This window comes from Danio rerio, chromosome 10 (assembly GCF_049306965.1).
Source record: "Danio rerio strain Tuebingen ecotype United States chromosome 10, GRCz12tu, whole genome shotgun sequence".
Classification (NCBI taxonomy): domain Eukaryota; kingdom Metazoa; phylum Chordata; class Actinopteri; order Cypriniformes; family Danionidae; genus Danio; species Danio rerio.
Window position 1 is genome coordinate 9,949,011 of NC_133185.1, and position 25,194 is coordinate 9,974,204.

General features: G+C 37.1%; 2 protein-coding genes across 4 annotated transcripts in view; one reads left to right on the forward strand and one right to left on the reverse strand.

Moving 5' to 3' along the window:
- Positions 1-1,829, reverse strand: part of mrrf (mitochondrial ribosome recycling factor) — a 43,412-nt gene extending 41,583 nt beyond the window's left edge. The window contains exon 1 of the mRNA XM_073913747.1: positions 1,498-1,829. The gene's annotated coding sequence lies outside the window, so the exon portion shown is untranslated. The remainder of the gene's footprint in view (positions 1-1,497) is intronic.
- rbm18 (RNA binding motif protein 18) lies at positions 47-24,691 on the forward strand. Of its 3 annotated transcripts, none has more exons than XR_012385843.1 (6): positions 47-214; positions 1,525-1,638; positions 14,670-14,796; positions 15,522-15,608; positions 23,146-23,489; positions 23,695-24,691. XR_012385843.1 is itself a non-coding variant. In NM_200793.1 (6 exons), exons 2-6 carry the CDS (start codon positions 1,532-1,534, stop codon positions 23,855-23,857), a joined length of 567 nt encoding a protein of 188 aa, NP_957087.1. In that variant the 5' UTR covers positions 47-214; positions 1,525-1,531; the 3' UTR covers positions 23,858-24,691. The 3 variants fall into 3 exon arrangements, 1 of the variants encoding a protein (NP_957087.1); XR_012385844.1 differs by having other exon boundaries at positions 15,522-15,602; NM_200793.1 differs by having other exon boundaries at positions 15,522-15,602; positions 23,401-23,489.
- Positions 24,692-25,194: the final 503 nt, after the last annotated feature.

Here is a 25,194-nt window from a genome sequence, read left to right on the forward strand (position 1 = left end):
TTTGCATCATCAGAACATGTGGTTTACGTCACTCTCCTGCGCCGATGTTGATGTTAGGAATGCTAGGCTAACTGGCTGCACTGAGTGTTTTGTCCGACTCGTTCGTGTTGCAGATACACGAGATGAGTTTTAGATATTGAGGCACCGGTATAATTTTGTACGCAGCGTATTTATTTTAGGTTTAGAGAGTAGAGGAGAGGAATACGAGAGGAGGGTGAGTGTTTTGCTAACATTTGTTAATTGACAAACATGACTTGCTAAGTTGTTATCAGCCTCTAAAGTGTAAAATTGTGTTTTTTTCCCGGTTTGGCTTGTTGTTATCTGTTTATTTTGTTTATAAAATGACAACGATGACGGTGTTTGCTTTCTTGTTTCTGTTTTGTTCACGACAAATCATTTTAAGCTATCGTTAGTTTTGGCGTTATTGTTTCGTTCACACTGCATTAAATATAACTTTGTCATGATTCATTTAACAATGAAAGACCTGAACTGTAATTGTACTGCATGCATCACATGATAGCACTGTCTAGTGTTGCTCCTTAATTAAAAATCTGGGAAAATGATGGAAAATTTACTGTTGGATAGATAGATAGATAGATAGATAGATAGATAGATAGATAGATAGATAGATAGATAGATAGATAGATAGATAGATAGATAGAAATAATGAAAGCTGAATGGATGGATGGATAGACAGTTAGACTAACAAATAGATATACAGTCAGATAGATAGATAGATAGATAGATAGATAGATAGATAGATAGATAGATAGATAGATAGACTCAAACGGATGTACAGTCTGAAAATTAAATATTCAAATAGAAGCATAGATATATGTTTGGATAGATATACTGATAGATAGACTGACAAATAAATAAACAGTTTGATAGATAGATAGATAGATAGATAGATAGATAGATATACAGATTGACAGTCAGATAGACAGCTGTACAAACAGTCAGTTAGACAGTCAGATGGTTAGATATGATAGATAGCCAGACAGTCACATAGATAGATAGATAGATAGATAGATAGATAGATAGATAGATAGATAGATAGATAGATAGATAGATAGATAGTCAGATAGATAGATAGGCAGTCAGATACATAGACAGTTACATATATAGACACTTAGGAAGAAAGTCAGATACATAGACAGTTACATATATAGACACTTGGGAAGAAAGTCAGATACATAGGCAATTACATAGATAGATAGATAGATAGATAGATAGATAGATAGATAGATAGATAGATAGATAGATAGATAGATAGTCACATATATAGACCGTCAGATAGACAGATAGTCAGATAGATAGACAAACAGATAGATTAACAGTCACTTAGACAGTCAGATAGATAGTTAAACAGTCAGAAAGAAAGATAGACAGTCAGATAGATAGACCGTCAGATAGACAGATAAATTGATAAATGAGACTATTTTTTTATTAAATGTGTATATATATATTTAAATGCCGCATACTTGTGTAGCTTACCTGAATGTTCTGTGTGTGTTTGCTCAGGAGCCCGATGCAGTCAGCTGCAGAGACTGTGGAGAATGCCTCCATCCTGTCAGGTGGCTCGGCCCAGGACGGTCATCGGCTGTGGATCGGCAACATTGACCCCAAAATCACAGAGTGAGTGTTTGTCTGCACAGAAAGCCAGCACCGCACTGCCTCCCAGGCAGACCTGCGGACCTGCCCGGGTGATTGATTAGCCGAGTGTGTCTTTGTGCTGGAGAATGAGCAGATGACGACAAGCCGTGTTAAAGAGAGCCGCTCGGCCGTGGAGACCTGTTTTGCTGAGGGGCTGCCATCATTTCTCATTCACCTGGTGTGTTTACTTTGTGAACCTGTAGCGGCTGCTCAAGGTGGAGAGGGGGGAGGCTCGTGACACCGAAGGGAAGCGCTGGAGATATAGCACACGTTGCAAGAGCGGTCCTGGAAAATGTACGGCTTGCCTGGGCTGGCGTCTAGACAGGCGTTTCCTTCCCTCGCGCTCCTCTGTTTTTCTTTAAATAACCTGCTTGAATGAAAACAGCCGTGATGCCCACAGGCTGGTGATTGGGAAGATTAATTAGTTCACATGCGGGGAGTGTTTGTAGTAGTGAGTTCCACTTGAGGGTCCTGCAGATCTTGCGCGCACACTCACACACCGAGTGGTGAAGTCTGCTATGTGAGGTCAGCATTCACCCAAAGGCATTTTTTCCTCCAAGTAAGTGGATAATTGAGAGCAGTAATTGAGTTGGGAGGCAAAAAGGTACTTTAGATTCTGCACTGTGGCAGTTTAGCAAAGGAATTGATCATCTGAGAGATTTATGAAGAAACTTTAGGAAAAAAAAAAGATTTGGTGGTGATGAAGCATATGGGCACAGTAGAATAACTGTTTACAGCTGTCCGGGCAGTTTTTGTCTTGTTTACATGTATTAATGTGATTCTCTGCTGATCCAAGCACAAGGGGTGGGTGGTGATTAGGCTTGGGCGGTATTACGGTATTTTGGTATACCGCGGGATCTAAAAATAGCAACGGTGTCAGTTTCAATACCGTTATACCGTCATAAAATATTAAATATCCTTTATTTAATGCCTACAAAAACGTATGTGTGGTTGTCATCACGGGACAGTGTGGAGGAGAGAGGGAGAGGAAGAGGGAGAGGGAGGGAGAGAAGGGGGAGAGGGAGGGGGAGAGGTGACGTGACGAGTCGCGCTTCAAAGTGTCCTGCAGTTTGGGAGTTTCGACTGAACAGAAGGGAGACATGGTTAATATGAACGAGAGGTCTGCATTAGAGCTAAAGATCTTTGACCGAACCCGGCGAGACCCGAAAAAATCCAAATCCCTGCATTAAAATCCATCCCTGCAAAGGTGAAACAAATGATGACGAAGTAGTAAAAAAAAGAGAATTTTGACGGCGGTCAAGTCAGTCACTAGCTCATAAGGAGCGGTTATTCCAGCCGCAGGTATTTCGCGGTCGCTCATACACTGCGTATTACGGTAGAGCCTTAAACCGCAAGCTGACAGGTAAAAAGAAGAGGCCATTCGCTAAAGTGAAACTGCTGTCATGGAAAATTAAATGCATGTTCCTGACTGGTAGAAGATGAACAAACAATCCTACCAAAAACTTGCAAAATCAGCCGGATCAGAACTCTGCATCTCGACCTGTAGCCGCAGGAAAGGGTGTTCAGCTGCTGGACGCACCATGAGTGAGAGACTGCGCTAAAGCCAGTGGATTTAATAATGTTCCTCCACAAACACACGTAGCCTAATCTTGGTGCGTAAAGGGTTTTAAAATTATAAATAAATATTGATTAAACCATATAATCATAATGTAGACAGAGTATACAGACTAATGGTGGCATTATTCTTTTATTATTCAGCTTCACCGCCGCCTTAATGCTAGATTGTGAAGAGAAGTGGAGAAACACATCTTGCACAGCCTTTATCTTAATTTCGTTATTGCCAAAATACCCGTCATCATTTAGAGTTTATTTTAATTTGATTTGTTAAGCAAGATTACTTTTCATTGGTGTGTGGGCTAATTTAAAGGCTAAGTGCATGTACATAGAATAGAGTGCTGAGATGTTACGATGTTACAGCTGTAGGACTTATTTTATTTCTTTGTTCCAACTTTCAAGTGGCCTATAGTCTACGCTTGTTACGAATAAATGATGTTAAAACATATAAATGACTCATTTTTGAAAAAAAATGCATTAGAAATGTGAGCATGAGAACATTTCAATCTCGGCTGTGAACGGGTTTGGGCTGTATAAAGCTGTCAATCAAAATGTACCTGTCGGACTCGGGACCTATCGGGTATAACTGCTGTTCCGCGGGAGCCAGCCAGATTTCTTACGGTGTGGGAGTAAATTTCTGAATAAATCGCGGGAGAGATGTGTGTGTGTGTAAAAGGGAGAGAGAGAGAGAGAGAGAGAGAGAGAGAGGTGCTGTGCGTCGCTTTGCGCTCTCTCTCTCTCTCTCTCTCTCTCTCTCTCTCTCTCTCTCTCTCTCTCTCTCTCTCTCTCTCTCTCTCTCTCTCTCTCTCTCTCTCTCTCTCTCTCTCTCTCTCTCTGACCGCGAGCCTAAGGTCGCATAGAATGTATTCAGTTTCTGAATGGTTTAGGCTTAAGCCAACAGTTTGGTGACGCTGTCTGAGCCTTACGTCATAATTTTTTTTTTATTACGCCGGTAATACCGGATACCGGGGTAAAATATGGAGGCGGTTTGACGGTATCAAAATTTGGATACCGCCCAAGCCTAGTGGTGATAAATTTTTTTAATAGATGTTGCTCTGGAAAAATTAACAGATTGCTTCAGAGTTGTTTTCAGTTCTCTGGATTTTCCATTAAAATGTTATGAGTAAATTGTCTTAATGAATATTAAATATTTTAATTTAGATTATCAGAAAAAAAACTATAGGTCAATAATAAAATGTTAGTTAGTTAGTTAGTTAGTTAGTTAGTTAGTTAGTTAGTTAGTTAGTTAGTTAGTTAGTTAACCTTATTGGTCCCCGTGGGAAAATTTCATTTCATTTGCAGCATAAACTCACAGAGACATCTGACCTTTAACATTTGGCTTACAAATAAATAAATCATAATAAAACATGGTTCCCCTATTCTAAATAAATATCCAGTCTACTGGCCATCAACTGCAACTGAGGGAGGAGGAATTTAAAAACTTGATTAGTTGGGGTATAAATGATATTTTTGTCCTGTTTCTTACACATCTGGGAACACAATATCGACGACCTAATGGTAACAATTGCAAGATGTTTGATAAGGGATGTCACTCATTATTTACAATCATGATAGCCTTATTTAGTACTCTTTCCTTGTATATACTATCAATGCTCTTTAGTTTTATTCCCAACAACTTACTGGCTGTTGTTACCACCTTCCCCTGTGACCTCTTCTGGGCCTCAGAGGCATTTCCATACCAATGGATCAAACAAAATGTTGCAATACGTTCATTAAAAGCACTATAAAACATGATCAAACATGTATTCTTAACATTAAGTGAAGTTTATTTATAAACTAATTTCGAGAGGATCACGTGATTATGATTGAACATGGCTGGTTCTGTATAAGCTATGTATGATCCACCAATCAGGCCAGTCCTAACCCACTATAAAGAGCCAGGGTTTCTCACTACAGCCATCTTCGATTTGAAGAATCCCCCCTTCCACCCCTACTTCTCCACCTTTCCCTTCATAGGACGGCACGGTGGCCCAGGGGTTAGCACTGTTGGCTCACAGCAAGAACGTCACTGGTTCTAGTCCTTTAACAGTCCGGCTGTCATTTCTGTGCGTAGTTTGCATGTTCTTCCCGTGCCACATTCCAAAAACATGCACTACAAGTGAATTGATCAACCTAAATTTAGCACTGCAGTCAATCTCTCATCCTGCAGCATATCTCTTCATAGCATTAATTTTAGTCATCAGCTCTTATCAAGTGGGGAGTTGTCGAGATCTACCTGAGCTCAAAGCTCCCCTCTTGCCCTGCAAACGGGAGGGAGCCCAGGGCTCAAGGACCTTTTGGGCTCAGGGCTCTCTTCCGGGACAGCATGCCAAACTTGCTTATAATCAATCATCAGCTAAGTGTGAACTCTTGAAAAGACAGTAGTTTATTCTCTGTTGAAGCTTTTTCTTTATACAGTCAGTCCATATGCCCCACTTAAGTTTACTGTCCAACATCACACCCAAATATTTATAATTTTTTACTAACTGAATTTTGCATTAATAATTGTGGGATAAGTTTTGCTTTGTGCTCTCTCTCTAAAATCAATAACCACCTCCTTAGTTTTAGGAATTTAGAGAAGGTTTGAATTTTCACGCCAGTCAAAATAAAAGCCAAGAACATGCCTGTGCTCTTCCTTCTCTTCATTTAAAAGGCTCACCAAAGCGGTATCATCTGCATATTTTACAATATGTCTATTTTTAAATGAACTTATACAAGAATTTGTTTATAAAATAAAAAAATAACGAAGATAAAACGCAACCCTGGGGAGCTCCAGCTGAAGTACACATTTTATCTGAAATAAAACCTCCTATTTTAACCTGTTGGATTCTAGAGCTAAGAAAATTGGACACCCAGGCAATTTATTTTAGGCATTTATTGTCTAATAAAAATTATTTTGTAAGTATAGCAGCTAATATGCTAGGAGAAATACAATTAAAAAAAATTTTATATTTCAAATATTCCATATTATCAGACCTTAAATATTTTTTCCCCTAATATATTTTCCCCTAATCCCTGATATAAAAATACCATAATATGTTTGCAAATATTTAAGAAATATGCTAAGTGAGCATAGCTTATCTGAAAAATAATGCTTAAGTCAGTAATTGTTCTCTGAAAATGAACATTTCTTGTTTGTCTTTGTTTTGGTCTGTGTAACGCCACCCACTGCCAGTTTACGCAATATTATTCCGGCAACCTGGGTTGCTTTGGCAAAAAAACCAGCATAATTAATTTCAGTCATGAAAGCTCCCTAAATATCTGCAGGAATAGCTGAAAATATGACCTTCGGAAGGCTGTAGCAGCCTCTGAAATGAGACGCAGATTTATTCATTTATTTTCTTTTTGGTTTAGTGTTGGTGGTCCTCGAGGAACGAGGATGAGAAACACTGTCTTAAAGTACCTGATAAGTACAAAAAATGTACCAATGTGGACCCCTTAGGTAAAAACATGTTACTTTTTAAAAGTTGTATTCATTAATTTTTATTCGGCTTAGTCCCTTATTTATCAGGGGTCACCAAAGCAGAATGAACCACCAACTAGTCCAGCATGTGTTTTAAGCTGTGGATGCCCTTCCAGCCGCAACCCAACACTGGGAAACACCCATGCACTCTCACATTCACACATGCACTCATACACTATGGCCAATTTCATTCATTCGTTTTCCTTCAACTTAGTCCCTTTATTCATCAGGGGTCACCATAGTGGAATGAACTGCCAACTTATGCAGCACATGTTTTGGACTGCAGATGCATTTTCAACCATACCACAGGACTGAGAACCATCTCTATACTCTTATTCACACACATAGACTACAGCCAATTAAGCTTTTTAGCTATTACCTATAGTGCATGTCTTTAGACTTGTGTGGCAAACCAGAGCACCCGAAGGAAACCCACCCTAACACAGGGAGAACATGTAAACTTCACACAGAATGTCAACTGACCCAGCTGGGGCTTGAACCAGCAACATTTTTGCTGTGAGGTGACGGTGCTACCCACTGAGCCACCTTGAGTAAAAAAAGAACACTTTTATTCAGAATGTGTACCTTCTAATGGCTAATTCAAAGAGCAGAGAACAGACAATACCATGAAAGTTTATGTTCTGTTGAGATTCTGATTGGCTGAAAGTGTGCACTTCCAGTCAGTTTTGGTCACACAAAATAATGCTCTGCCCACAAACATTAGTTGTAACCATTGTAACTCTCAAATCTGGCAGTTATTTCTCTCCATAACATGCATTTAAAATCTACAGTTGGTAGAGTTCCTCTAACATGAATCAGTAGGAAGAAAGTAATTTTATAGAACTAAATTAGGAATTTATATAATCAGATTTATGGCAAAGTCGTTTATTGATTCTGTATTTCTATTTTTTTAACAAGCAAAATAAATTAAAAGATTGTTAGTGCTGTTTACAACTATAAAGTTAGGTTTTTTATTTTATCACTAAGAAAAAAAAATATTTACATTTTATATATATATATATATATATATATATATATATATATATATATATATATATATATATATATATTTTTTTTTTTTTTTTTCAAATACATACCAGTTAACATTTATTTTACATAGAGTATCTAAAGAAAACATAACAGCAAATTAGAAATGACCCAACATAGTTTATAATGTCATGTTTACTTACTGTTTTTAAATTATTCTTAATTATTTAAAGAACGCATCATCCCTTGTACTACAGTACTTTTTAAAATCTTAGACTTTGCAGTAACCTAGACTTATGCAATGCAAGAAAAATAATTTACTAGGCCCGAATACAAGCTTAATTTTTCATCCAGTATAATTGTGTGAATTATGACATCTCATGACAGTTTTTGTTAGATTTTCCCAGTAGTTTTTGGGATTGAAAACAAAAACACAGCATGAACACTTCATTTGTCTCGCTTGTGTTATATATAACACAAATTTATCATCTGTCAGTTTGCTATAAATTAGCAAGCCAAAGAAACTTTTTTTTTATTAAAATGCAGGGAAAATCAGCTGTGAGCTTTGTGCTTAAATTCTGGTGTAACACTTATGTATTAAAAAAACACTTCTTTGTCAGTCATTCCATCACGTCGCTTTAAAAACAGCCTCATTTATTTAACATGATTGATCTCAATGCATCACAGGTTTGGATAAGACCGTGAAGTTCACATTTAGATTTCTGCAAATGGTCAGCAGCAAATTTTACTCTGACAACAAGAAAATCATTCTGTGCTTTCAGCATAAATGTTAATCCATCTACCTTACTGACTGTAAGTTTCATCATCATCATTACATTAATCACAAGCCGTAGCTGAATGGAAAAAATACTGTTTCTGGGCACATTTGAGCAGTTGCTTAATTCCTCTCATTTCTTTTCCACTGAAATGTGGTATAAATGTGTGACGCTTAGACACTATGACAAGTCACATTGCTAAAAGTCTCATAATTTCCACCTGCCTCATTTTGCTAGTGAGGTGAGTCCCATTAAAACTGTCCCATTGTCAAAATTTTTCTAAAATGGAAACTGAAAAGTCTTCAGTGTCCCTAAATTAAGAATGCACAAAATAATAGATTTCCATCATATGCCAGCACTGTATTAACATGCATTTTCACTGAAGTAATTAGATTAGATGAGGTGCATTATGGTATTAAGATGCATAAGGATGTATTTCTTTTGACTACATGTGTTCAGATTTTGTTGAGACCCTTCCGTCTTATTTCATCAAGCTCAATACAGGGAATGATTTTGTCCCTACCCTGATTGTAAGGCAAAATAATTGGTAGGGATACAAGTGTGCTATCATTGGTCATCACTATGTGGCTGTTATTTGCTTGGCTTAAGTAGCAGGTTGGTAAATGACATGAATGAACATTTTGATTTTGAAGAAGGTTTTGTAATGAAAACAGATACCTTAAATTATATAATACAATACATGTTTAGGTGTTAGGCCTCAAAGCAAGAAGGTTGTTGGTTTTAGTCCTGGCTGGGCAGTTCGCATTGCCGTGTGGAGTTTGCATGTTCTCCCCTTAAATTGGCCGAAACTAAATTGGCTGTAGTGTGTATGGATGTTTTCCAGTACTGGGTTGCAGCTGGAAAGGGCATCCGCTGTGTAAATGATATGCTGGATAAGTTTGCGGTTCATTCCGTTGTGGTGACCCCTTATAAATAAAGGGACTAAGCTGTCACACCTATTGCAGGTCTTTCAGCCTCTGTTAATGGCTGGTGATCTGAATCAGGTGTATTTGGTTGAGACATGGCAAATATGCAGAGATATATGCGTGGTTGAGAAACACTGCATACCTTTAAGGTATATGTAGACCCATTAGGTGCAAACGTGTTTCTTTTGAAAAGGCACTACCACAGTGACTGCATTTGCATCTTTATTTTTCAGTGTGTACTTAGTTTGTTTTACTCAGTATAAATCACAAAAAAATATTTACAAATTCACAATGAAACTTTAAGCCCCTAACCCAGCTAGTTAAATATCACTAAACAACAGTAAGAGTACTAACAGCAGCAAAGTAGTTTGAATTCTCGGTATGCTACAAACTTCATCCCATTTCAATACTTTGGCAGACATACAGTATAATCAAGACGTTGCACCTTCTAAGTTACAGTATTTTATGCAATAACTTGCTATGTTTGTAATTTTTCACAAAAGTTCTGATCTCCTTCAGTTTTTTTGTAACTCTGTAAATGTGTAAATTAGGGTTAATTAGACATTACTATGCTGAGCTGGCATCGCGATCCTCCACCTCGCCCTGCCCGCATCGCAAAATACACTTGGGCCCCAGAGAGCAGTGCACATCGGACAGTTTATCAAGGATGTACCACTGGATCATGTCTTATTATAGTTCATTCATTCATTGGCTTAGTCGGCTTAGTCCCTTTATTAATCCGGGGTCGCCACAGAGGAATGAACCGCCAACTTATCCAGCAAGCTTTTACACACCGGATGCCCTTCAGCCGCAACCCATCTCTGGGAAACATCCACACACACACACTCATACACGACGGACAATTTAGCCTACCCAATTCACCTGTACCGCATGTACCCAATGGACTGTGGGGGAAACCGGAGCACCCAAAGGAAACCCACGCGAACGCAGGGAGAACATGCAAACTCCACACAGAAACGCCAACTGAGCCAAGGCTCAAACCAGCGACCTTCTTGCTGTGAGGCGACAGCACTACCTACTGCGCCACTGCTTCGCCCCCTTATTATAATTTTAATTATTATATGTTAAAGGTAATTAATCTGGTCTCAATCTAACAACTCTTCTGTCTTTTGAATCTATAATGTCACAGCCTCAGTACACTGCTTCAATCTTTTGCTTTCACGCTTGTGTTTAGTAATTTTAGCGAAAACCTCAGATACTGTTGGTTGGTTGCTGTTGGTTGTGCACCTTTTTTACCAACCAAGTTTGTTGATGCCATTATAACAACACGGATCACTCTGCCTATTCATGCCTGAGTCCCACTGAAAAAGATATTGACAGGTGGTAATTTGTGTGTAACTTATCTTTATTTATGATTTGGTTATGGGTAAAACAAAAACCATGCAGGTCAGGTAGTTGAAATGGTATTAGTACTCTTACAAATAATTAACTTGTTATGAATTAGTTTTTCATAAAACATAATTCACCGCCACCTACGACATTGTAGCATGATGTCAAATTGGTCAACATCGCCCAACCCCAGTTTAAATCTGTTTCTCTGGAAATATGGAAAGATTCAAACCTCAAAAAATTAGACTATATACTTTTATAATGTTTTGATTGGCTTTCTGGCAGTTACTTAAGATCGATCAACCAACGATGAGGATGGTGTTGAAAACACTTCTTTGTGTTTTCCATCTAATGAAAACATCCGTCAGCATTCACAGATCTCCACCCTGTCATGCACACACAGTCTCTCTGACACAAACATACAAACACTTTTTCTTTCAGGGTTGGTTTCCCACAGCTTAGGCCTGTGACAGACACGGCCCGTTCAAACAAAGCAGGGGCTGCTGTCGTAATAACAGCCTGACATATTGACCTGTCCATGCTCCACTGGGGCCCATTTGGGGCCGGTGATGGATCTACCATGTGCCGCAGGTTGTTTGTGCGTTTGGTGTTCTGTTTTGCATTGTCGGTTACGTGGGCAGCAGAGAACAGGAGGCTCTATCTGACGGGACGCAGAGGAGAAAAAAGATACCGGCCTTAGGCCACACCTTCCAGTCATCCGATATAGACACGTGTCTATTGGAATCCCTCCTTGACCTTGATATCCATGCCTCTTTTTCTTAATTCTGTGCTTTCTCAAAGTCTTTCTCAGGCAATATTGAAATGGGAGACACTGCAGGTGGGTGGGCAGTGCTCCGACATCTTTGGCCCAAACAAATGACATGCTTGGCTCATGTCAACACTTACACAAAATGGTCCAATCCCCTTGGATGGACCCTTTCCTCTCCTCTACACATTTAATGGCCCTTTGGGGATATGCATTGTGATCTGAAAAAAAATCTACATGTTGTCCCTTTGAATCAGGACACTATCAATTCTTCAATCTGCAGCAAGTCAGGAAGATCCCATGGCCCAAGCCTGAGAGGGTGGTGGCTGGGAAAGTGCGAAATACTACTTGGAGAAAAGCTCCTGGGAGAGGAGGGGAAAACATTAATTCTGAAGCCAGGACCCCCAGTTCTGTCTGCGTTCCTACCTTTCCAGGATTAAAAATAACCTCAACTATCCAAAACAATAAAGAAATCCCAGGCATCTCTACATCTTTGAGTAGGAGGCTACTCCCAAACTGCTCCGTCTGTCATGCTGGAAGAACAACAATATTGCAAGAAGTTGCCCAAATGTATTGTTGTTTATCCTGAGTCTTAGCACGTTCCTGACGCTCAGCTTGTTTGCTTTCTCAGCTGAAGGAAATGCTTTGATGCCTTACTGATAAGCATTACTGAATCTTAAGAATTTGGTTTGACAGACACCCAAGTGTTGCCACATTCATCACTCAAAATGAATTATTGGAAATAATACTGATGGTAGTTTCTGCAAGATTCTTCATAATTATAGAATTAAAGGGAGGTAAGAGCATACAAGATAAAGCCTTGCTGACATTGACAGAACCGTCATGAGGGTCATACCTTTTTCCTGTTTTTCCCCCTTCATGTTTTCACACTAGTGGCACCTTCTGACTTGAAGGTTTTTCAAATGTTTGGAATTGTATGCTTGTAATGAAGCTTTTCTTCATTACAATGCCAGTTACAAAAATGATAGAGATGAAAAAAATCAAATTCATGCAGCATCAAGTCACATTAAATGTGAACAGTTTGGATGATGTACAGGTCGAACATGCAGAAGCAAGGATACCTGCAAACATGTTCTTTTATGTACAGACTGCAAGCTTGACTGCTCTCAAATGCTGTGTACATAGTTGTTTGAAGAATTCTATTTGTACTGCTCTCTCTTTGTTTGAATAGCACAGGTTCAGTGTGAAGTTCATTATTTTTAATGTAGCCCGCAGTGGTGGGAAGAGTACTGAAAAATCATATTTAAGTAAAAGTATCATTACTTGCCTAAATATGTAGTGCACGTACGGTAAAAGTATCTGTTGTAAATTCTACTCAAAGTATGAATAAAAAGTAGCTCTTTCGAAGAGTAGTGACTAATTTGTGGATGTGTGTGAACATAACATTCTGTAGTGTTATATTTATTATAACACTATATTGAACATAACATTCTGTAGCCCGGCAGGCAATAACTAAATGTTACATTTAGGTTAGATTTAGGTTGTGATGTCAGTTGACCAAAATTCAGTGTCTAGTCAACATCTAAAGACAACGTTATTTTAAATTCCAATAAACAACATCAAATGATGATGATATTTGGTTGATTTATGGTTGTGATGGAAAGTGACCAAAATTCAACGTCGAGCCAACATCTCAAACCAACGCCATTTTGACATTAAATTCTGACTTTATTTAGTCAGGTAAGGCAATCAAAATCCAACATAGTGGTAAATACACAACGTCAAGCTGTAAAATCATTAGATGTTTAGATATTTGGTTGATTTTAGGTTGGACATTGACGTCTGCCTGATGTTGGGTTCTGATGTAAACTCGATTTTCATTTCCAAACAAAATTCAACGTCTCCATGACGTTGGGGTACAACATCAATCTGATGTCATGTTGACATCTTATGCCTGCTTGGTGTTTGAGGCCATTACGGTCATCATACAGTAAACATCCGTCATTTTCTCATCAGTTACCTGCATCTAAACAGTCTCTGGGTCGATGTGTGTAAAGATTTTAGACACCTTCTTAGACACTTTTTATGCTGCAATTATTAATCGCCCATGTCTTCATTATGATGTGATATACCTTCTATGTGCGATTTGATTGGTCAGGAATCTCAGGACTGATTTTTTTTTTTTTTTATTCCCCATCGAAAAATATTAATAAAGTAGTGACTGCAGGTTGAAGGAAAGTAGTGGAGTAAAAGTACCGATACTGCACTAAAAATTGACTCAAAGGAGAAGTAAAAGCACACATTTTACTAATCTACTCAATTACAGTAATTTGAGTATTTCTAATTTGTTACTTTACACCACTGGTAGCCTGTAATGATCTCCTGTATTAAAGAATTGACCAGTTGCTTTCAATTGAAGACTTTCATTTTCATTCTTGAACCAAACCCAGCCAGCTGATCCATTGTTGTATAAAACTCCCACTTTTCTTAATCAAATCCACTTGTGAGGAATGCATCCCTCTTTTTGTTGAAAAGTATTGTGTAATTGGAAAGACAGAATGAGTTTCAGTGCAGTTTCTTGTTGACATCTTTCAACATTAAACCGTTGGACCGTGCTGACCATTCCATCCTATTTCTTTCCTGTCCAACGTGGAATGCCAATGAAGATATTTTTAACAACGTTTAACAACCTTTTTTTCTTCTATTCAGTGAAAGCCATTGAGATGTAAAACAACATTGGAGCCCATCAACCTTCATTGTATGGACCAATTTTTAGTAACAAGCAATAGCTACTTTCTTTGCCAATAATAAGGGGCTTAAGAGGAACCGTAGCGATTTCCCATGTCTTATATTGGGTTTTACCGGACAGCAGGTTATAGAAGCTGCTCTTGTTGTAATTGTTTGTCTTAAATTAAACTCTTGAGGGAATTCGGTCTTCCGCTATTTTATATCCTCATTGTCCCCCTGCTGTATCCTTTGTATTGTGTGAATAAAAGATTTACAGCGACTAAAAAGGTGTAAAGAGACCTGTCACTCTGATCAAGCCTTGCTAAAAAAGAATTATGGTTCCGTGACATGCATTATTTTCTTGTGGATGTTATTACTCATGTTTTATTCTTTGGCAGTACAGCTATTATAGTGTTGATTAGTTGCAGTTATTCTCGCAAACATACCTTAAACTAAAAGCCCTTGACTTTGTGTTCCTGCAGGTATCACCTAGTGAAGCTTCTGGAGAAGTTCGGGAAAGTAAAGCAGTTTGACTTTCTGTTTCACAAGTCGGGTCCTCTGGAGGGCCAGCCAAGAGGATACTGCTTCGTCAACTTCCACACCAAAGAGGTTATGTTTGTTCTTCTTTACAGAATTACCCAAAATACCAAAGGAAGTGTTCGTTTTGATCTAGTAATGTAACACAAGTCCTCAAAAGGCACCCAGAAAGCTGATGGAGATAAGGCACTGTTGCTCTCTAGAGTGTAATGTGAGGCAGTCCCAAGAGTGTTGTTGAAGGGGAAATGTGTGTTTACAGATCCCGTTCACACCCTTCATAAGAGCCTGGAAAACTAGTGATCCATCATCAGCCATTATTGTTCCCTATCATTACACCATACTTCTAGCAACTGCCAAAAAACAGAGGATGCCAAATAAAAACACTGTCTTCGAGGTGGACAAATAGAGGGCTTTAAATGTGAACTAATAATTTACTCTTGATAGTGTTATAGTAGTATAGTGATATTTAGAGGCAAATGCATGATTGTGATTAAGGCGGCCCAATCCCAATTCTACCCTTAACCCTACCAAGGGGTACGGAAATTTCCCAGAATATACCATCTACAACAGCAGCATGGCTGCATACGGAAGTAAGGAGATGCACAAATGAGTATTTTTGTCATTATTACAAATTTTTACAACAAACAAGTTAATGTTTAATTACATTCATAACCGTGTTCATGTTTTACCGTCATGCTTTAAAAATGTTAAAATAAAAATCTATAAATTTTGCTACAAAAACAGAATTTTGATTGGGTCTAAGTGTGATAATCAGCACTGATTTCTGTCCATCGCAGGAGGCTGAGCGGGCTATTCAGTGTCTGAACGGGAAGTTGGCACTTTCTAAGAAGTTAGTGGTACGGTGGGCTCATGCACAGGTAAAGGTGGGTATCGTATATGTCATGCTATTTGCTATGGCAAACATGACTGTAACTTATATTATAGACCTGATGTTTGCTCAAGTCTCTACGAAACTTTTTCTGCACTTTATGGATGACAAAAATGTATAAATGGATGATAAAACAGGACAAAACCCAAAAGACTTGTAGACTTCTATTGAAGGAATGCCATATTTTAAGACTAGAAGATCGTGGGCCTTGCACAGATTGGATTTCATTTTTTTAAGGCAGATGCTGGTATTTTGGACAACAGAAATGTAGGTCTATATGGCTTAATAGATAGATGCTGAAAAATATAAAAATTATGAAAAATAAAACTATAAAAATGACAGTAACATTATAGACATCTTTACTGTGACTTTTGCATCTTTTCTGTTACAAAAATGCTGTTCTAAAGTAATTCTTATGCATGTTTTCAAATTAATAATTGGTAACTCTTTACAATAAGGTTCATTAGTTAATGCATTTACTAACACGAACTAATCATGAACAACACATGTACAGCATTTATTAATCATATTTGAACATTTACTAATGGATTATTAACATTCAAGTCTATGCTTGATAACATTAGTTAATGCACCATGAGTTAAAATGAACTAACAACGAACAACTGTATTTTCATTAACTAATGTTTATTACCATGAATAAATACTGTAGTAAATGTATTGTTCAATGTTTGTTCATGTTAGTAAATGCATTACTTAACTAATGAACCTTATTGTAAAGTGTGACCGAATAATTGAATGAATTTTTAAAGGTATGTATTTATTGCTCAAGCAGTGTTGGAGAAGCTACTCTAAAACTGTAGATACTTATCAAAAGAGGCTAGCTGCACTACGAATAATATCTTTAAGTTACATTGAAGCTACTTTTGCAAAAATGTGAATAAACCTTAATGTTAAGAAAAATGTCTGGCACTTTAAACAGTGCAATACAATTATAATGTCAAAGCGTAATGCTTTATTACACATGTTTTTTCAATTACCCAGACTGTCAAGAGTCAGAGCACAAAACTGCAGCAACTGTAGCATTGCAATATCAAAATAATGAACTTAGATTAAGCCCACGGAAGCATTTATTCTCAAAACAGTGATATATGGCTTGATTTAGTAAGTAATTTTATTGAGTCTCTTACATAACATTCTCACTTCAGGTTAATTGTCAACGGTTGTAATACTTTATAGGTTGAATTTTCAACTGTTGTTACTTGAAAAATATTATTTACAAAATAACTAATAAATGAATGTATATCCATGAGATGTGTGATTTATCAATACAGAAAATGGCTGTAATACATAACTGTAGTATGTGATCTTGTTAGACAATGCTGTTGCACTTCAGACCTTGGACCCTTTTCACAAGACAGTTATGACACCTGGTCATAATCTTAAAAACTTTGACATTTATATGCATTTATGAATATACTATGTGATCTTTGCATCAAATTACAAAAAACGAATTACTGCTTATGTAAGGTGTTTGTTATGCAGTGTCTATGGGGCTGAAAGTAAATTTGATATAATTCTCTCCTCTGGCAGCCATCATCAGTCCAACAATATTTTCCCCTTTTTCCGAAAGTCTTGATAACACCATCATGGTATTTTTCTTTTATTATTTCAGCAAATAGGATTGTAAAAAAAATTGTTGCATTTTTTCCATTCACTGCGCTCTAAATTTACCCAATTATAATGATTTCAGCTACTGAGAAACCCGGAAATGGGAAGAGGGCGGCGCTAGACTCAATTTACTGGGGCACGTGCCCCAGTAAATACTTTGAGATATTAATTGCTTCATATTTACATTTACATTTAGTCATTTAGCAGATGCTTTTATCCAAAGCGACTTACAAATGAGGACACGGAAGCAACTTACACAACTATAAGAGCAACAATGAATAAGTGCTATAGGCAAGTTTCAGGTCTGTAAAGTCTAAGAAGGAAAGTATTAGTACTTTTTTTTTTTTTTTTTTTTGGGTACAGTTAGTGTGATATCCAGAGAGGCAATTGCAGATTAGGAAGTGAAGTGGAGACTAAATAGTTGAGTTTTTAGTCGTTTCTTGAAAATAGCGAGTGACTCTGCTGTTCTGATGCAGTTAGGGAGTTCATTCCACCAACTGGGCAGATTGAGCATGAGCGTTCGCGAAAGTGATTTCTTCCCTCTTTGGGATGGAACCACGAGGCGACGTTCATTCACAAAACGCAAGTTTCTGGAGGGCACATAGATCTGCAGAAGTGAGAGGAGATAAGAGGGAGCAAGGCCAGAAGTCACTTTGTAGGCAAACATCAGAGCTTTGAATTTGATGCGAGCAGCAACTGGCAGCCAGTGCAAACGGACTAGCAGCGGAGTGACATGTGCTCGTTTAGGTTCATTGAAGACCACTCGTGCTGCTGCGTTCTGGAGCAGCTGAAGAGGCTTGATAGAGTTAGCTGGAAGCCCAGCTAGTAGAGAGTTGCAGTAATCCAGTTTGGAGAGAACAAGAGCTTGAACAAGGAGTTGAGCTGCATGTTCAGATAAGAAGGGTCGGATCTTTCTGATGTTATAGAGTGCGAATCTGCACGATCGAGCAGATTTAGAAATGTGTCATAGAAGTTTAGTTGGTCATCAATCGTTACTCCAAGGCTTTTCACCATTTTGGATGCAGTAATGGTTGCCCCATCCATCTGGATTGAAAATCATATGCAAGTGTATTTATTAAGAATGGTAATCCCAGAATAAAGATGTTACTCTCTATGTGCAACGGCATATCTTTTTTGAGGGGGGTTGTGCCCCAGTAGAGCTTTATGTCTAGCAACGCCCCTGCTACAATGTATCAAAAGTAGCTGAGTTACTATTATAACTACAATGTATCTAAAGTATAGCTGAACTATTGGAAAAGCTACATTGTATCATAACCATCTGAGCTACTGACAAGATACGCGAAAGAGAACTGTGGTATATGCAACAGCACTGGCCTTAGACATTGCCCATCACATTGCCTAATACTGTTAATTAAAAGCTTGACCAAAAAGGTGTGTGTTTAAATGCTTTTTAAAAAGTTCAACTGATCCCAGAGTTCTCAGTGCTATCGGGAGAGAGTTTCAGAGCCGTGGGGCCACCACACAGAATGCACAGTCAGAAGGCCTCAGAGACCGGCTATTTGAGTGACTGATAAAAAGATCTTGAATATATAGGGGTGCTTAACCATGCAGAGTTCTATATGCAATGACCAGAATCTTAAAATGAACTCTAAAACTAATAGGAAACCAGTGAAGTGCCTTAAGCACAGGTGTAATGTGTGACCTCCTACTGGTGTTAGTTAAAAGCCTCGCCGCTAAATTCTGCACAACTTGCAATCGCTCCATAAAGGATTTGTTCAGACAAGTAAACAGAACATCACAATAATCTAATCAAGAAGAGTTAAAGATGTTGGACATCAAAATAATGTCTTTAGACACTGTCTAGACACTGAATTTTGGTCACCTGGTGTCATGACCTAATCTAACCTAATATTAATGTCTTGTGATATTGTGTGCCTGCTGGGCAATAAATAAATGCACTACAGAATGTTACGTTTAGACACATCCACAAATTAGATGTAAATGCATCAACATTTTACAGCGTAGTACTCACTACTCTTGAGTACTTTTGAAAGGTTTTTTACTCATACTTTAAGTAATATTTACAACAGATACTTTTCCTCTAATTGCACTACATTTTTAGACAAGTAATTAAGCGTGATATTTCTGGACTCTTTCCACCACTGCAGATCCTGTGATGTGACTATTGCAGATGTGCACATTGCAATATCGATGCTAAAACCATATATAGTGCAGCCCTAATATGAAAGCAAAGGGATTAAAAACATTTCCTCTGGAAGTGCTCAAAAGTGGTCAAACGAAAAATATTTTAGACCTCATTTACACATGTAAGTTGTCCTCTTGTGATCAGATTGGCGAAAATGTGAACATCTAAATTGCATGTGCAAATGAGGCCTACAAGTCTACAAATGAACAGTCCCTGAAAGGTGGGCTGTTTAGACTTGGACCATTAGGACCACCCAGTAACCACTCAAAACAACACTTTAGTAACCACATAACAATGACCTAAAACCCTTAGCATCATGGTTGCAAGTTTTGCAAGTCCACCACTCTCATTGTTTTACACTGGACAATGTATACATATAATGTGCACAGTAACTTTAGCCAATCCCAGGCTATAATTAATGCCTCTGTTGTTGCTCAATGGAACTTCTGGGTGCTGGAACAACAAAATGGACCATGAAGTCCATTAAATAGACTTCTAGTTGAGCTATAGAGTGCTCCTCAGGTTGCCCTGCTCCTTAACAATAGGCAGCTGCAGCAGGGAGTGAGGAAATCCTGTATGGTGGAGAATCCCACCCCTCTGCTCCTCCCCGTCTGAGGGGAAGGGGACACCAGGCAGAGGTCAAGGTCAACAGCACACAGTTGTTGACAACATGGATCTGCAGAGAGATCTGAGTCCAGGTCCTCTCTAGCACCTCCACCAATGCTCAGTGTGTTCAGTGTGAGGCTGTTGAATGTGATCACAGGCTGGGAGTGTGTGTGGTGTTTATACCACTGGTGCCATTTAAAGCCTGATTCGCTCTTAAAAATATTTATATGAGAAATTGTAATAATGAATACAAGTACATCAAATGTTTTTTGTGTGTTTTTTGTAAATGCTGCAAAAACTTAAGCTTTTATTGTTTTTAAGTATAAGGTAAATGAATAATAATAAGGTCAGTAGTTGGGGATGTCACTTTGGTTGTATAATGGGGTTGTGCAGTCTGATGGTGCAACGTTCATTCATTCATTTTCTTTTCGGCTTAGTCCCTTTATTAAACTGGGTTCGCCACAGCGGAATGAACCGCCAACTTATCCAGCATATGTTTTACGCAGTGGATGCCCTTCCTGCTGCAACCCATTTCTAGGAAACATCCATACACACTCATTCACACTCATACACTACAGACAATTCAGCCTGCCCAATTCAGCTGTACCGCATGTCTTTGGACTGTGGGGGAAACCGGAGCACCCGGAGCATACCCACGGGAGAACATGCAAACTCCACACAGAAGCACCAACTGACCCAGCCGAGGCTTGAACCAGCGATCTTCTTGCTATGAGGCAACAGCACTACCTACTGCACCACTGCGTTGCCATGGTGCAATTAAATCTGATATTTTGAGGTAGTCATTCTGTAATCCTGTTTTATCATCCAATGCATTATAATTTATTCTAGCATAGTGTATTAGTGCCTATCCACTTTTTGCACAAATGAACTAATTTCATTAAGTTGACATTTTATAAAGCAAGTTATAAAGCATGAACCATAAAGAATTAATTAGACATATGTATTCGCCATCATGAACTGGAAGCTATATATTTATATATATATATATTTAATTATAATTATATATATATATATATATATATATATATATATATATATATATATATATATATATATATATATATATATATATATAATTATAATTATTATATATATATATTAGCGGTGTAATGGATCACAAACCTAATGGTTCGGAACACATTATGATTTTTTAGTCATGGATCGGACCATTTTTCAGATCAAAAATGGGAGGAGACAAATCTAATTTGCTTTCCATATATTAAATTCCGTATATTTAATTATAATTATATATATATATATATATATATATATATATATATATATATATATATATATATATATATATATATATAATTATAATTATTATATATATATATTAGCGGTGTAATGGATCACAAACCTAATGGTTCGGAACACATTATGATTTTTTAGTCATGGATCGGACCATTTTTCAGATCAAAAATGGGAGGAGACAAATCTAATTTGCTTTCCATTTATTACAAAAACAGCACTGCAAGACACTTTTGGTTCTAACAAACAGAGCTTAGAGCTTGTAATTTTATTACAAACAAAATGAAGAAATAATCGGCTGAATAAAAATGTTAAATATTCAGTTCTGTGAAAAAATCACTCTTACTCCTTCTGTTGCTGATAACGGTAAATGTATAAATCTAAAATCGTAATTTGTACAATATTTATTTTTAGTCACATTCTCAATAAATGATTCAGTTATTCACTCATAAAACTTCATGTTTCATTGCTGAAAGAATTATTCAGTGGCTTATTTTTGATGGCTTGATGATTGGTTAAATAATGGTATTGCTGCCTACAACTTTCATATTTGAGTGTCGTTAAATGCGTATAATGGTGATTTTAATCTTTACCATAAACATCAGTGGTTATTACTATAAACTGTAATCCCAGTACTTCTGTGATTTTTGACTGTAACTTCATAACTAACTCAATAGACTAAGGACTCAATCTCTTTCCTGATTTTTGTGTTTTCATATTTGAATGCAGCAATTCGAAGGATTAATAAACATGCAAATCACCATCACTTATAATATGTTTTGTGGGTGTTGAGATCCCGATCTTTTAATTATTAATCATGCAGCTTACATTGAATGCATTCCTGCAGGCTAAACAAGTGATGACAGAAAACAGCTTCAATAAGACCCACCACATCCCGAACAACCTAACACAACTTCTTCTATCATCATTACATTTTACAGGAAAGCCTAAATGCTTTTTTTTACATTTGATTTGAATGACGCAATCATTACAAATGTAGTAATAGCCTAAAAAAAATGTATTATTCCACTGGTCATGTGTGTTCTGAACTGTGGGTTGTAATCCAGACGAATCACAGATTGACCGTGATCCATTTCAACCCTAATATATATACAGTTGAAGTCAGAATTATTAGCCCCCTTTAATTTTTTTTTTTTATCTTTTTTTAAATATTTTCCAAATGATGTTTAATAGAACAAAGAAATTTTCACAGTATGCCTGAAAATATTTTAGTCAGGCAACATAGGACAAAGTCAACAGACCAAACCATCGTTATACAATAACTTACCTAATTACCTTTACCTTCCTAGTTAACCTAATTAACCTGGTTAAGCCTTTAAATGTCACTTTAAGCTGTATATAAGTGTCTTGAAAAATATCTAGTCAAATATTATTTACTGTCATCATGGCAAAGATAAAATAAGTCAATTATTAGAAATGAGTTATTTAAACTATTATGTTTAGAAATGTGTTGAAAAAAACGTCTCTCCATCAAACAGAAGTTGGGGAAAAAAGTAAGCAAGTGGTCTAATAATTCAGGGGGGCTAATAATTCTGACTTCAACTGTGTGTGTGTGTGTGTGTGTGTGTGTGTGTGTGTGTGTGTGTGTGTGTGTGTGTGTGTGTGTGTGTGTGTGTGTATATATATATATATATATATATATATATATATATATATATATATATATATATATATATATATATATATATATATATTTATATTTATATATATATATATATATATATATATATATATATATATATATATATATATATATATATATGTAACAAAAAATGCTAAATGTTTTTAGTATTATTTTACCGCTTTTCTAATCACTATTTGTTTTTATTTTCCACAGATTCCCACAAGTTATCATCATCCTCACGATCACAAGAGTTGTTGGAGGGACATTTTTGAGTGAAATAAATGTTTATGACATGGCGTAGCCTGGCTTTTCCCACACATTTCCAAGGGAGCATATGACTAATAAGCAGCCAGCTCTTGTTTTTTCTGATCTCTAAAGCAACCATATGAGTTACTAAAAGCCCAGTTGTCCATACTGTCTCCCAGACTGTCTTGTATTCATCCCGTGTGTGTGTTTGTTGTCATTCAGAGATTTGAACCCTTCCGAGGAGAAAAAAATATGCCAGCCAGTTTAGAGCCTTCATCCAGTGAAGCTGAGGATCTGCCAACCTCACTGAGGTTAGGGACATAACCGCTTGAAACCTCTCAGTTTCCACCCATTTTTCCTTATTTCTTGTTTTAAGTTTCTCCCTATTCAGCTACACTTATATTATTGTTTTTATTATCATCCATTCTTTTTCAAAGGGCCTTGGTCAAATTGACTAAGTGGCTAAATTGGACTGGATCAGAAGGTTAATGCTCTTTCCTTTTCTCTCTTTCCTAGTGTTAATGCAAAGATCCGTGCCATCGAAGCAAAGCTGCAGATGATGGAAGAAAACCCAGATGACTATTCCGGACCCTCTGCTTACACCTATAACAAACCCCCCGATAAAAGAGAAAAGAGGTCTCAACCCTACCATAAGCATTTTCGCAAACACAGGAGATGACCTCTCCAAAAACTGGCCAAGTGCCGCTGCATTAAACGAACTGAGATGTGCGCAGATAAGCTGTTCTTGTCTCTTGGCCAGTGTGAGACTGTAATATATTATGTGAAGAAGCAGTTGAACACCTTTGATTTGTAGTGTTGTTCTGATTCTCAGTCTTTTTACTGAAAACGATGACTGGTGTAAACAGAATCTAACCACACAATTCTAGTAATTTTTTTTTTATAATAATGTTGCCCAAGTTATTTCAGTTCTTCAGGGTTTAAAGGGATACTTCGGTCGAATGGAAAATTCTGCTATCGTTTACTCGCCTTCATGTTGTTCCAAAATATCCTAAGAGGATATTTTGATAAATGTTTATCAGTGGGGTCCAATTTTAAAATTTGGCACAAAAGGGTGAATAAATGATGACAGAGTGTTTCTTTTTTTGGCTGCACTGTCTCTTTAAGAGTTCTGCACCTTTTCAAACAATCTCAGTTTACACTCTTTTCTCAATCTTCCTTCCAGTTTGTCTGTTTTATATAATCACTTGTAAACTGCCCCATGTACTGATTGTGAAAGTGGTGTTGTGTGTTGTGAGTCTTATACATCGACATACTACTCAATCTATCATTCTTTGTTACACTGTTGGGTTTGTATGCGTTAAGAAAGCACAATATTCTGCATTATTTAAGTATCAATAACCTGCCTTTTAAGTCTAAAGTGAAAAGGGCTTTTATTACGAGGAACATCACGACAGTGGATGTCATCAACAGTGTAAATATTCAGGTATTTTGACAGATTTTTGCTCCTGTCATGTTAAAAATAAACGAAAGGACCTCCTGTGAGGTGTCCGAACTGGTTTCATGTGCGTTCATTTGATAGAAAAATGTTTATTAAATGAGAGTAAGGTATGAGCGCTGCTATTGTTAAGTCAGTTACAAACAGCTCTACAGCTTATAATAAATTCCCTTTTATAGTAAATACAATTTCATTATTTCAATATCAATTAAACGCAATTTTAATGTTTTCATATGAATGAAATCTGCTCTTGTGTTAAATTCGAGTTAGCATGCGTTATAACCGGATTTTCACTTTAACGGAAATAAATATTTGACTTTTATATACTGTCATTTTATATGATGATTCGACATCACCATTTCGTTTGTACCTTATAAAAATACCTCGTCGAATATATTCTACGATGAATATGATGTAATTGATATAAGCTACGTGACAATTTTTCTTGTTTTATTCAAATCAAACCTCGAGGAGCAATACTTCAAATTCAAATAAAAGACTAGTAATATGGGCTTTGTAACTTCTGTTCCCATTGAACCCGAACGCTCTCCTTTATATGA